This window comes from Apostichopus japonicus, chromosome 20 (assembly GCF_037975245.1).
Source record: "Apostichopus japonicus isolate 1M-3 chromosome 20, ASM3797524v1, whole genome shotgun sequence".
NCBI lineage: Eukaryota > Metazoa > Echinodermata > Holothuroidea > Aspidochirotida > Stichopodidae > Apostichopus > Apostichopus japonicus.
The window spans coordinates 10,982,561-10,998,117 of record NC_092580.1 but is presented as its reverse complement, the minus strand read 5'-3'; the positions used below and the strand labels follow the sequence as shown (position 1 = coordinate 10,998,117).

At 38.2% G+C, this 15,557-nt stretch overlaps 1 protein-coding gene across 1 annotated transcript in view; it reads right to left on the bottom strand.

Moving 5' to 3' along the window:
* Positions 1–15: 15 nt before the first annotated feature.
* The window catches only part of LOC139962196 (ras association domain-containing protein 1-like), a 37,956-nt gene continuing 22,414 nt past the window's right edge, over positions 16–15,557 (bottom strand). Inside the window, exons 2-7 of the mRNA XM_071962180.1 lie at positions 13,280–13,410; positions 12,541–12,630; positions 11,685–11,867; positions 9,488–9,611; positions 8,321–8,436; positions 16–7,573 (exon numbers count right to left, since the gene is read on the bottom strand). Coding sequence (XP_071818281.1) covers positions 7,412–7,573; positions 8,321–8,436; positions 9,488–9,611; positions 11,685–11,867; positions 12,541–12,630; positions 13,280–13,410 — 806 coding nt within the window. The 3' untranslated portion in view covers positions 16–7,411. The remainder of the gene's footprint in view (positions 7,574–8,320; positions 8,437–9,487; positions 9,612–11,684; positions 11,868–12,540; positions 12,631–13,279; positions 13,411–15,557) is intronic.

Here is a 15,557-nt window from a genome sequence, read left to right as displayed (position 1 = left end):
AAACAAAACGACAAGTAACGTTGCTAATGTTTATTGAAATCAAACTGAACAAGGAGCAATTTAATATGATCGCCGCTCCTGCAGATTTCCCATGATGCAATATTCAAGTGTATATTAACCTAAAACCGTGGCAACACCAGAATGAGGTGGATATACTTGACTTATCCATCTTCTCATGGGATTTTCTTTGTGGCCTATTACTCTTTGTTACAAATGTTACTCTGCGAAATTACATCCCAAGAGAGATCATGACCGAACCCATTTCATCGTCATTTGGAGACTAACACCACTCTAATTCACCTATTCAGAGCTTATCACTTTTTCAGTCCAACAGCTGTATTTTGATTTGGTTTTGTTTTGTTCTTGAGTAAAAAAACTGCCTTCCTAGCCGAAAACATTCTTCGAATGTTATAAAAGAAGTAGAAGATATAATGTCAATTTCGTCTGCTATACTAAGCCAAGAGATCTGACTAGTCGTGAAAGATGTGGCGTTACCGTACTCTACAAAGTCTGCGAGTTTGGTGGTATAAAGTGACCAGGAATGCTGGAAACGTCAATAATTTGTTTGTACATTTCCAATATGATTTTAAAGAGACTTACAGACGACAGGACTGGCCATTCCTTTTTTCTATCGAAAGCTGTTGTATAAACGACATAACAATGAATAGGTGACTGGAAGTATTTAATTGTCTCCATGCTGTAGGTCTGAGCAGTCATCACCCACTGTAATTAATTAAATTTCATCAACTGCTTTGATGACAATTTCTCGCTTCAAAGCACGACACGATCCGATCATGTCACCAAATTAGAAAAGTTAATATTACATCTGAGGTCAAAATGAGTTAAACATTCAGTGATAGAAAAATTTTATCTAGCACATTTTGGTACGATTGATCTAGCCAATACGGGTTGCCCATTCCGAATTCTCACATTGGAGATCAAAGCAATCTCACAAATTAGGGAAGAACAAGGTTGTATAAATTATAGACAAGTATTAGTCCAAAAATTGGATACACTGCAAACATACAGGGCTACGCCAAGGTTGTTTTAATTATGGACAAGCATTAGCCCGAAAATTGGACGCATAGCAGCCATACAGGGCTACGTAAAGTTTACTCGTGTTATATATTTTAACACCGGCTACACTGTTTGACTTTAAACCAAAATGCCATTTTGCACTAAACTCATTATAAACTCATTAAATTAAACTCATTATAAACTCAGATGCAATGTTCTCCTTTAAACTCTGCTTTGATGTTTAACCATGTCATTAAAGACAGGTGGAACAATGACCGTATGGCTTACTCTAACAAGAACACTACCGAACCGTTCTTATTTTATGAAAACCCTTCCCATAATCCCATTCACAAGGGCTGCGACCATGTGTATATTTACCCTCGATTAAAAAACAAAAAATTAAAAATGGCAACAAAGGGTAAAATAACCTAAGGCTTGTGTGGCACATTACTACCATTGGACAAGTTTTATTGTTTAACCTGAAGTATAAATACCAGATAAAAACTATCGACCCATCTGTTATAAAGAACCCACCTACAACAACAACACAAATGTGTGCAACGTATCTGCACAATGAAAAGACAAGAAGAAGGAAAAAACAAAAACAAAAGTTATAATATATACAATGTTGCATCTTACATATCATACACATATTGTACATTATTTGATTACCGTGTAATAATTAGTACCCATGCTTCACGTAGCTTAAAAGCACCAAACACACGACTGATCCATTCGAAACGCAGACAAAACTTCAGACCCGAATATAACACACCTTGGATTTCACCATTCAAAATCATTAAAACCTCTGCACACATGCTGTTGACCAAACCAATCTAGAACCGTTGAGAAAACTTTAAAGACACCGTTCTCATCTCAAAGAGTGCCACCACGAAGGAGTAACCTCAACGAGATACCATGCAAATTGTAAAAGAATACTGGCCACCTCCGTTACATACTTGTGGTACTCCATAATGAGCTTGTGCTCGTATACGAGTATTTTTTTTATTCTGCTGTACTCTACTCGTGACTCCTGTACTCATATCCGTGACCTTGTACCTGTGCTCTAGTACTCGTAGTCTGAGTACTCCCGACAGGTATCCGATGACTCAAATCGGTCTCACAGCTCCTAAAAAACATGTCCAATCATTATGATGAGATTCACGCACAACAGACCACCCAAATCATGCAAACAGTACTCATAAACAGACGCCATACCCTTAAATAAAGTACTTGGAACTTAAAATCATAGTATATACTTATTACATTTAATGCCACTCATAACAGTCACCAAACTTTCAAAATTCATACCTTCTTCATTTATCATAATTAATTACCAAACCATCATCCCCAAAGACCCATGCAGCATACTGAAGTCTGGAAGTGAGGACAAATTACCCACCATTATGCGATATATCTCACTTTGAAATAAATGCTCACTTTGACGATAATAGTAAAGTGTGCCCTACTGGGTTTCAGTCACTCACCATTCACACATACATACGTACATACATACAGATTGATATATAGCCAGATACTTGATTGGCAAGTTATTGTTGATCTTACATCCCACACGATATCAGAGTAGTTTAATATTTCCATACATGATTAATAACAGGATCAGTATTGTTTACTCAAGGAAACAAGACTTGCGTTCTCGATCATGACAAGACTCTCCTTTCAAAACTACACAGTGTACCTACGATCGTTCACACTGTGTCAAGTCAAGTCAAGAAAACCACATCGACTCCGATAGATTTCCAGACACAAGAATGAAAATCTATCGCAAGATCCTATTTGACTGATAACATATCACAGATGGATACTTTGAAAACCACATTTCTATACTCTGCAACACAAATGCCATACATGCAACAACCCAACCCTGGATATGCCATCCGTCAAATTCACAGTCGCCCGATTCTCTGTTCCAGTTTATTGCTTTTAAGAGAAAGACCAGGCATCACTGAACAACTAGAATATACAGAGGCGACCATCCGAGTGTATATATTGAGCTTAATATATGTTATGTTACCATGGTGACAATATCATCAACCCATGTTACACACTCTGTACGGACGGAAGCCGCACAAAATTTCGGTGGCATACCAGCAAGTCATGGTTTTAACCAGTTCAGCTCCTAGGAAAATATGTTGTTGCTACGATTTCAGCATTTTGGCTTAGTACAAAGATTTGCTTTCCCTCCCAAAAATGACTCTGTTTTATGACATTAATGCAGAATTCCAGCAAAACAATTTAAAAATGTTAGTTTTGCAGAAAACTTTGTTTTATTTCCATGAGTATTACTCCCCCATTTTTTTTATCTTTTTTTGTTCAAATTCTCTTCTTTATTTCCATTTGGTCTCTTTCGAATGATCAGGTGGTACGCTCCTGAGGTAGAATAACACAAAATATCGATGGAATACAAAAATAATCTTAATTGTATACTTGGAAAACTTATGAATAAATAAAACAAAACCTTAGTAGTAGTAATAATAGTAATAATAATAATAATAATCACACACTTTCTTTCACATACATACAACAATTCTTCTTCATAGCAAATTCCAGAAGGAAATCATACTACTCACAGCTGCACATACCCTGACACCTTTACACAGTCACACACTCAGTTTCTAATCGAGATAAAAGAAAAAAAATTTAAGCTCATCCATGTTTGAAATGAAACTTTAGTACATTCTTAGGAAGTTGACACAGGTTTGTTGTTTTGTTGAAATGCAAAATGTGTCGTTGTTTAATTAGGACATCTCGCCACATTGAAGTCCTCGTGCCTAGTTCCTCAACATGTCGAAACGGCCGTTGTTGTTATCAACACAATTCAACGTCCTCATTAAATAAAGAGGTTGAAATGATGAATAATCTTGCATAACAATTCAATTTCCCCTCAGAGAAGATTTTCAAATAATTAGAAGATTATATCAAGCTAAGACCAACATCTTTAAATAAGAGCCTGAAATGGTTACATTGACATAAATCAACATCCTCATGTTGATGCTTCAAAACAATTCAACGTCGTTAAATACGAAGTGTTGAAAGAGTGAATACCATTTCAATAGACAATCAAACATCGTCACATGAAGATCTTGCAAAGGTTGAAATGACATTGTGACACAAACTGATGCTGAAACAGGTGTTGATGCTTCAAAACAATTCAACAATTTTAAATACATTGTTTTGAAAGGGTGAATACCATTTCAAACAACAATCAAATATCCTCACAGGAAGATCTTGAGAGGTTTGAAATGACATTGTGACATAAACGACGGCCAGGAGGTTTCTTTGCAAATTAAGGTCTCCATGGATACAAATCAAAATAAGTATTCTATTTGGTATTCAATTCTTTTCATTAACGTACATCCCGATATCTACATCCTGCTATCTACATCTTCCGAGAAACACAATACTTGACAAGCCTCTGTATTACTATATAATCCCTTCTTTTAATCCCTCCTATTAATAACAGTGACATTCCAACTGTTTTCGTGCACAAAATATGCCCGAGCCAAATGTAAACCATTAACTCAAATTTAACTACTTTTTAAAAAGTCACTCATTTAACATTCACAAAAAATTCTAAACAAACTCCTGGAGATTTTCTTGGCATCGATTAATTTCAAAACATGTTACAAGATAAATGCGATAGGTATCGGGGTAGACGTACCTACTAAACCCAGTATTATGATGCAATTCGGATACGGTTAGTGGATTTAATAGTACATGACACATTGGTAGAGGCACTGCTCACATCTAGCTGATATAACCTTTGCAGGGTTCCTTAGTACTTTACTACTTAAATCGAGGTTAAATTAACTTGAATACTTAATATTGGCTTAAATGGTTTTTACATTCTTATATAAGATAGAAAAACAACTTTCAATGTACAAAGTATGTACACAACATTATTTCACACTAGATCTGTCTATTTAACACTTAGGATACACTCTTACGATACGCATTTACGATACGCATTTACGATACACACTTACTGTACAATACACATTTATTACCTTAAACCTATAAAGCTTTCTCGTTCTGCCAATCCGACACGTGCCAATGTGGACGATGTGCGTTGAAAAAAATGACAGAATTTCAGTATCGTCGGGGCGGAGAAATTTCACGACGTTTCAGATTATCAAATCTTGAGAGTGAAAGCCGAACATCGATACCAATATGTGATTGGCTGTTGGTCTAACGTGAAGTTTCCAGGATTTTTCTGTGACCAAACAGAAAGAGGTAAGAACAGCCTGTCTAGTCTGTAGGTCAGAACTGCTGTAGTTATATTAAAGATTAAGTACCTAATTTATGTACTCATCTGATTTTTTTTCCCTTTTTTTTCTGGTTTTTGAAAGCATCGTGATTTTTTTTATGATTTCTCCGACTGAGGTAGAAACCTGCAGCCCCTTAGATCCTCACGCACATCCACCTTATCCCGATCCTGATTGCATACATACATACTAGTTAAAATCAACGTACATACGCACTTTGATTTTCTCTACTAACAGGGTTTCTGTAGTGTTACAATTGGAAAGCTATAGTTGGGAGACATTAACGGAATGGACACGTGTGCGGTAAGTGACGTCTCACCGACAGGACGGAATAGTATACTTGAAAGAAGAAAACGTAATTGCTCTTAGCCCTAGTAACGATTGCAAAGTATTTTACAGGTGTAGAAATCATCTCAACTCTTGAATTTCTTGCACTCTAAAACTCTCAAACTTGCACCACGCTTGAACACAGCATTTTATAAAATCGATCTTTAGTTTGCAGTTGTTTTGCCAAACCTGGTGAGTTCAGAGAAACTCCATCGACTCATACAAAATTTTTGCTTTGCCTCAGATATCGCTAAATTAGTGAATGATTATATATTGATTATATTTTCCTTGAAGTTATAACGAATTTGCTAGTATAAATGGTATCTGTTTGAAAGCTCACAGGGAACACAGATTCACACACAAACAAATTTGTTTATTTTTTAATTGAAACAACTTGACACAGCGAGGCCAATTTTGTGGGTTTGTATGGCCTCGTAGGTATGGAAGGAAACCTTTGACTTCAATGCGAAAATGCTGTATTCACAAACCAATCATTCAAAACAAACCCTCAAAGATAAAAGCAAACACACACACACACAGACATACATACACATTCACCAACTTTGCTAAGAATACCTTAATGCTAAGAAAGAAATGTAGAATCAATACACACAGTCCAAAAAATGAAAATAAACATCAAAAACTTTAAGAGAGAGAAAGAAAGAAAAAAAACACAAAAAAAACCACACACATAACCAAACATTCGCTCCCTAAGATCAGTTTGGTCGGCACAGCAAACAAGTGAAGCAATCACATTTATAACACAAGAAACATGAAATATGTAAGATCTGGTAGTTCAAGTTGGAAAATATACTGAAATTGAAAATGAAAGAAAAAAAAAATTGTTGGAAAGATAGCAATGCTACTACTACTTAGTCAATACCTCTTCAGCTAGGGAGGGGAAAGGGGAGGAGGGAAACTGATTTTAATTTATCACGCAACACCTTCTGCAGTAAAAGGGGACCCTCAGTGGATACAGAAACTTTGAATATCACTGTTGATAGTACGTTTAACCTAACGTTTCTGCCACGGGAGAAGAACAGAACAGTGGGGAGGGGGGTGGGGCCTACAATTTGCTTACATGGTTCCTCCTTCTAACGACAGAGGAATTTTTTAAAAGAAATATTCTTGTCAAAAAGTTAGTTAATGACAACTGGCAATTATGCAAATCCAGTAAGGTAGCCAGATTTAAGTATTGCAAATTGCTAGAATAACTATTAAATGTCAGAGAAAAGAACAAAAAAAAAAAAATTTAACCACAAGGTGAGTCTGATTAGAGAGAGGAGAAAAAACAAAATGTACTTTACAATCACAATATGATCAAATAACAAATTGCAGCAAAGGTAGATCATTTACTGTTGATAAGACTGGCAGATTTTATTCCATTCTTTCCCCAAGAATTGATCTTGACTAGACTTGAACGAAAAATGTTGAAAGTATTATTTTACTTGCTGTACATTCCCTTCTCCATACCTCACAGATCCATTCCATCATACCAAATGAAAGTTTCAAACTGTGTGCTACATTTGAATGTTCCCTATCAAGTTTCAACCCATCTTTCCGCTCTTATGGTCTGAACAAAACCTCCCTACCTCCCCTGCCACCCCCGCCCCCCTCCCTGTCATCCTTGCCAATTCTCTACCACAAACGGCGACCCGTTCTCACGGCTGTGTTCCTTGGTTTCTTTTCTTGCCAGTGAATACCTGTCGTTTGATAGATATGCATAACAGGACACGTACCGTCCTCCCTCCTCCTCACTGTCCTACGCCCCCCTCATTGCCTTATTCTACTTCTTTGTCTGGAGATGTCGCCGATCTGAGTGCGTCTTGGAGGGCCGTCTGATATTGGTTGTACTTCTTCTTGACTTGCTCGATGTACTCGTCCTCTTCCTTCTCCAGGATTTTCAGAAAGTTGTCCAACTCGGGGACGGTGAAAGCTTCCCACTACGGAGCAAGAAATGAATGAAACAAGAACAGTTAAGCGATCGCACACGTTTAATAATGATAACTAGAAATTGGAGGCTTTATGGCTGAAAGCGAGCAGGTCCGATTTCTCTCATCGCCAACATGTGTGTTGTTGTTAACGATTTATGCATCAAAGTCCATACAGATGCTTAACAGCTTCGGGAGATAATTTTGCAGAACGGGAACGGGAAACGATTATCCTAGACGTGTCATGGTTTCAAAGCTGCTCTGTATCCTAGCCTATTTATTGCATATGAGAGAGTCAGGGGCTGAAGTCGTGTTTCCGATAAAATGTTGCGGCGTGTCACCTGCTCAATGGTACCTTTTAGGCTGGGATGAATTTATAGCGTTGGTACATGACCGTTGCACCGGTGACAACGCTCAATCCCAACACGACAAGCTTGACTTTTCTGAGAAACACAGTGATAACGAGGACTAATTTGGATTTCGACGAATCTTTTAAGTGAAAACAAGGGTTTGTAATCTACTAAAATTTACAGCTATTGCTGAAGATACATTCGTTCAAGTCCCGTTCTAACCAAACCTTTCTTTGCTTTCTACAAATTTGTTTTCCTATTTCTCGGTCATTTGTCTCCCATCTACTCTACTTTTCTACTATTTGACGACAATCAGACCTGAGGAGCAATAACGTGCTACATGTTTACTTATGAAACCTTCGGGCCCTCCCGGTGGGATATTTTGACGAGGCTCGGTTTTGATTCTTACCTGAACGATGCCGGTTTCGTTCTCTCTCAGTTCCATGCTCTTCTCCGTGTTGTTCGGCCCCCAGAAGAGAACATTCATCAGAGGGGTATCCTCGTCCTCCAGTTTACGCATTAGAACTGAGAAAGTAAAAAACGGAAATTAAAGCCAGTTATTAGAAAGCTGTCACTACCGATGTATCATCATCCTATCTTCTCTCACATCGGTCTGTGATGTCAGCCAAGATGAATAGACAAAACATCTCAACTGTTGATTTCTTCCCTCTGGGAATCTGGAATCCCTTTGAAGATGTTTTGTCCATGATGAACTTTGCCCCCATTTCAATCCTGTCAGAAACTGCCTGTCTCTCGCACATTACTATGCTATTATTTAGAGGTGCACCATCGAGTTGAGGAACACAGAATGGTAAAACATTTCTATTTGCATATTTTAGGTACCTATTCAAAGCCGGAAGAAGGATTTTCGATGCCACTTCTCTTCACTTAAAACCCGATATTCTAATAAAATTATGAACGACGTTTATTTTGACTCTCTGGATGTGTGATGAGTGACTGAAGGGTGGTGCGTGATGAATACCAAAGGTGAATAAATTAGCATATAAATACTTCCCTAAATTTGGTCAATTAGCATGTATACTCTCTCTCACTTATTAAAGCATTTCAAAATGCCTAATACCCTGGTCTGATGGAGAGGGAATTTTTTGGAAGCAGTAACATCGCAGATCACAGAGATTGATAAATTTAATGAGTATCCCAGCCTCATTCCCCCCCCCCCCACCGCCTTGAAAAAAACACAATCATTTTGATTATGGTATCGCTAAGTAATTCAAACCATTCAAAGCTTAATGTTCTCTGGCCATCTATTCTGTTCTTTCCCCAAGAATTTTGCGGCTTATCTCAACTAGGCTCGAACGAATAATGTGGAAAATGGTGAAACAATCGTTTTACTTTGTTATACATTCCCTTCTCCATATCTCATGGATCCCATCAATAAAACCAAATGAAAATGTCCAACTTTTTGCTAGATTCGGATGTTCCCTATAAAGTTTCATCCCATCTTTCCGCTCTGGTCTGAACAAAACTGAAAAACACACAACCATTCTGATTATGGTCTCGCTAAGTAATTCAAACCATTCAAAGCTTAATGTTCTCCAGCCTGTGAAAGACTCACCTTCGCCATCTTTCTCTGTTCTCTCAAACAAGGCAAATTTGTGCGGGTTATCGATGAGCTTGTACCGCTTCAGCAGACAGTCAATGACCTCTTGCGATGTAGTCTCGCTGGTTATGTGAAGTGACTGAGAAAAACCAACCAAAAGTGAATAAATTAGCAAATATATATATACTTAAATTAATTACATACGCATATATATATAAGCATATATATAGCATATTTATATAAGCATATATATATATATAATGTATCTGTATTCGCAAACAATAAATAACAAAAAATAATTTGTAAAACACCAAACTGTTAATGAGCAAAAGTCTATATAACACCCTATCTATTACAACACTTTTCCAAACTTCCAATGTAACATATATATTGGTTATCACTGTTTATGAACAAAGTCTATATAACACCCTCCCTATTACAACACTTTCCAAGCTACCAGTGTAAATTTGTACATTGGTTATCATTTCACAACCTTGACCTTACGTCCGGGTCACCATCGACATCCTCTCCTGAAATTTACTGTGCACTTTCCGTATTGCTACAACTGCTGCCTACTAGTATCGAATCACCGTAATAGACTTCTTTTCTTTACTCTTTTTTGCTATCGATGGATGGTCTTATGAAACACGCAATTAAAGGAAATGATAGCTAGATAAAAGTGCACAATATCCACAGAAGTAATAAGCTAAGTGCCCCAGCTTTCCCTGAACCACTTATGACGATACAAGTGACCTTCTCGAGTGTCACCCATGATATATTATGAAACTACTGTGCTACATTAGTTACAATTTCTTTTTTTTTCCTTTCTGTCTTTGTTATACTATGGGGGAAGGGGTGGGGAGGGGGTGTTTGATAAGCCTAAAACACAAGGTACAGGTTACCTTCTGAGTAAGATCACATACCGGTACGACTTGTACGAAAAGACACTTGTAAACTCTCATAAAACAGAACAAACAATTAACAGGCGCATTCTTGAAGATGAAATCTTTTATTTTGGGAGGGAGGGAGGGAGTGGTGGGGGAGGTCGATTAAGTTCTCAATCTTATACTTTGTGGGAAAACAGAAAGATTTTCCTGAATTATCATTCCTACTCCCTATCTGGCTACTCATCTTTCTTTTACCTTACTGTCTTCCCTAATAACAATTTAGGTAAACTAAAGGCTCAAAACCATATTTGCTGGTTTAATGTGGTATACAAACTAATGACAGTTCATTGACGCAACAGGCATCGTAGAGAGACCATCGGACTAAGGGATTTTGTTAGGTGACCGTAAGTTTATATGGCAAATCGACAAACTTATTCTGGAAGGTGGTCTTTTCAGGCATTTTTATTACATCAAGTGATGACATGTAATATTTGGTATGTAATTTGTATTTACATCAAAGATGTGAATGACGTTAATTCTACTAATGTTTGCTTTCGTTTCACCACGATCTAATTGGTACCATGGAGAGTGATTCAGATACCAGGTAAGGTGGGCATGATACACCGCCTCAGACCAATACAAAATGCAGCTGTAGAGATAACAAGATACTATATATTAAAGATCATTTGATCACTTCACGACACTCCAGGCCAAAAGACATGAAACGGTGGAATGCATGCCAGTATCTTGGCTTTTGGAGTTGCAATAGGGAGAATGGATCGAGGTTTTAACTCAGTTCTTTGGAGTGTGATTTTTGTTTCTGATGAGATAGGTAAAGCTACTGTAGCATATTAAACTTCACTGCTGTCTTGGGCACACGTTTCAACGTCTCTTATTTCTGTTGTGAGGGCGTTGTGGTCAAGTGGTTAAGGCAGTGGACTTGTGATCTAAGGATTACAGGTTCGAGCCCTGGCCAGATCATTGCGTTGTGTCCTTGGGCAAGGCACTTTATCTCCATTGCCTCACTTCACCCAGGTGTATAAATGGGGACTTGCGAGGTGACTTGTAAATATAGTTGCGTGCGCACGTTTGTGGCTGCACCCTATGGGAAGTCCCCCAGGGGACACGTGGCTGTGGTGCACTGTGGTGCCCCAGGAGAGATGCTTTGAATTGTGTTTGGTGTGTAAGTGTGACAAGTTACCAATGACCAGGGTTAAGTACAGCGCAGCGAGACTTTATTGTAAGTTGCGTTATATAAGAACTGTCAATTATTATTATTATTATTATTATTCACTATTCACTGGCCCTTTCGGCCCTCCTCTTACCTCCACTTGAGCCTTTGGGAAGAAGAATGAGGTCCGCCTTCTTGTGACGTCTACACTGTGGTCGTAGCGCTTCAGGGAATTACAGAAGGTTGGAACGGGGGAGCCCGACTTGATACTGACTGGCCTTGAGAGGTTGAAATAGACTTCGAGAGGGCCGAAGAACCCTGTACCTTCATCCGGTTCCTGACAAAGTTGATAAGTTAGGAATAAAAGTATATATTTTACCTAAACAGGCTTTTTTTGTAGTAGATATTAAGCAGTTTGCTAGCAGTTTTTGTCTCTCTCTCTCTTTGAAGTTAGAAAAAAAAAAAAAAAATTGTCTAAAATCAACTTCAACTTTGCCAAATTTCATGACCAAGTTTGGCTGTTAATTAAGTTTGCCTTTTACTATTCTTCTTTGTTTTTAATTGTTAAAACCATGAAATATTGCTTCAGTTGGGTAGATTTATAACAGTTGTGAAAAAGAAAAAAGAGAAAACAAATTGTAGTGCATTTCTTTGTAAAGGAAACCAATTGCCTGTTCTCTGTTGTAGAAATATTTACTTAAATATATATCAGAGAAATAATGGACAATCATATATCTCTTGAGTCTACCCCTTAAAAATACATCTCCACAAATTTATGTTGACCGTTGCTCCTTGGAAACAGTTTAACCACAGAAAAAAAGTTCAAGGCTTTACCAAAGTACTGAACAATGTTACTGGATATTCATTTCTCAGTAACAAATGACACACAGACCAGGTAACTTTCCATCCCAGGCTTACATCTTCTAACACACACATTACGTTCCCACCCTGTTCCCCTGCCTGGCCCCACCCAAAAAACATAGGTGGTACCCCATACAATGATCACGTACCACTTTCAATATTTTCTGTCCCATTTCTGCATTGTACTCTGCCGTTCTTCGTAACAGCTCTTCTCGTGAAAGACTGGTTAAGGCACTGTCCTGTGATGTAGAGACGAGAGAGTGAGACATGGTGAGAAAGTGGCGGGAGGGGGTGAGAGGCGGGGGGGGGATTAGCCGACCCTCGGAATGAAAGGAAAACTTGGGATTAAATGCCACTCGGACGTACTCTCTGACCTTCTGTCCGATACTAGCAGTTCTATGAGGTCACAGGTTTACAAAATGACAGTCCCCATCCCCAATCCCCAGACACAATTTTGTTTTTATGGCGAAAGGAGCTGTTATATACATCCCCGCACAGATGAACTTATTTCATTGTTTTGCAATCATTAACTAACCTTTCCAAGTCATTAAGAATAGGTCATCAGTAAGGTGTCCCAACTGTTCAACGAGCTAATAACTGCTGCAATGTTTCAAAGAAGCTTTACATGATCTAAGTTTGAACGTTAAGAGGTGCTTAACAACAAGTTGACCATTGCACGATTTCTTCTTCAAAGACAGAGTGACACCCTTTTTCTCCTTGGATTTTTTTTTTTTTTTGGGGGGGGGGGGGGAGGGATGGTTAAACATATTTTGAAGAGTTTTAGCTTCTTTATATTATTCCCAGACATTGAGGAGTATTAAACTATACAATGACCAAATGTTTTACTAACTGTACACAAAGAATGATGTACTGTATTGCCTTCCTTACCTTTACAGACACAAAAGTAAAGTCCGGGGAAACGTCATGGCTTCCAACCTTAGAAGAGTGCTCATTAATTTCAGAACAGTCCAGCCGTACTCCGTTTTGGTAACACTTGAAGTGACATGTGTATTTACAATCTGTTAGGAAAAAATAACATAAATAAATAAATGTTAATGACTCTATAATGGTCTTGTCATCTGGATTTTTCTGTTTACTTCAACAAAACTGTTGTTTTGATCATACCAATTACTATTAAAATCTCTAGGCCGGTCTATTACTTAGTTAGGATCGACTCATAAAGTTGTCAACATTCTGTTGAAAGCAAGCTGACCAACGCACAGACAGACGAGGCACCGAAGGAAGTATGACGGTCTAAGACCTAGACTAGAGTGACAGATCGATGATGCTTGATAGGTTTACCAAATGGTTCAACATAGTACGTAGGTATGGTAGAGTGAGAAATGAGAATATTTGTTGCTTTCTGGAGACACACGAGCAAAGAGCGGGTGAATCAGGCACGTAGCCAAGAATTTGCCAAGGGAGGGGCGAAACTGTAGATTCGGCATTGCAAACTATCTAAGCGTAGCGCCACCATGGTTGGCGCGAAGCATACTAGAAAATTTTGGCTGAAAATGACTCGCTGGCAGATCGCTGGAAATGGCACTTCCCAGGCCTTGTAAGTTGCATCTTAGCATTTTCTCTTTTGAAAATACTAGCGACATCATAAAAACATTATAAAAAAATATAAAAAATATGCTCAAGAGGGGGCCGGCTGCCCCCTTTGCCCCCCTTGGCTACGCGCCTGGGTTGAATATTTAAGAATGATCTTTGATGCAGCTGGAAGGAGATGAAACTGAAGAAGATGCCTAAATACAATGCCTTGAGTAAAACTTGACCAAAACTTTCAAACCACCGAGATTCCAACGGACAAATATTGAGACCGATATTCTAGCAGTAAGCTGCGGTAAAGCTTTCAATATGGAAGGTTTGGGAGAAGGAAGTTTACCATGACATGGGTCAGTGGCGGCACAAGAACTAATAAACTTGTCAAGTATTGTAAGCTGTAGTTACAGTAGATGGGAGTGCATGAGTGGAGTGCAGACAGGTATTAGAGAGGAGTGATGTAAATAGATTACTTATTAATGAGCTGACAGAGTTCAAACAATTCCTGCTTGACAACAGCAGGCCCTGTCTGCAACATAATAAGTATGTATGTATACACTAATGTTCCTACGGTAGTCTCTACACGTTAGCCCGGCTCTCAAAAGGTCACAAAATTACCGGAGGAATGTGTTGTCATTATTGATACCAAAGACAATTACTGGACTTGTTTTCATATCATTTCAACATGATACCATACTCCTAGAACCTAAAAATAAATATACCCTGCAAGATATTAGAGGACTGTACTGTACATGTATTGTCTTTAACCTGTTCTGGCGTCCTAAAGGTCTTCCTTGAGTAGTATGTACAATGTACAGTACCTTCTTCTTTGAGTCTGTGAAAGAACTGCCCTTAACATTTTTGAAAGTGAACTAAACCTCCTTGTATTAAGTTATCCCCAGATATTGACAAATTATGTCAAATACAGTAGTGTACTGTAGTATCTTAGGCAACGCAGCATGCCTGTTAAAACAACTTTTTTTTTAAATTTAAAAAAAAAATCTAAAGTTTTGATATTTGGTGATCAGTTTTGCTCTTTCTGGCATATTTAAGCTTAACCACTTATGGATGTCGCTTTAAGCCTCACTTCAAACTGTTAGCAGATGTCTGCTTTCATAACATCACAAAAGTTCACTCACAAGTTTGATCGTGCAAATTTTCTGATTAAATTCAATCCAACATCAGATCTGCCGTATAACCCTGCCTATTTTAAGTCGGTTTTCCTGACTACTACTGTAGCTTAAAAAAAAATGGCCAAAATGTCAGACTGAGGACAATTCTGGTACAGGAGCCTGCGCTACTTTGCTAATGCATCGCTCTCTGATCACATGACCATCACACAGACCGACAGACAGACATAGAGACAGACAGACAGACAAGAGTCTCAAGGACATGCCTGCATATACAGTATAGTTGTTAAGTTTGATACTTCAGAATTTATGTGAGGTTTGGCAAAGACGAAGATGTTATTAATAAGATTTCATATCGCAGCTCTAGAATATTGAGAAAAACATTTAGTTTTCGTTGCGGACATAATCACAAATGCAAAGTACAGTCAGTTTTGACCACTGTTAGTGCCTACTTTTACAATTCAATCGCAGCGCAACCATGAAGACAGCAG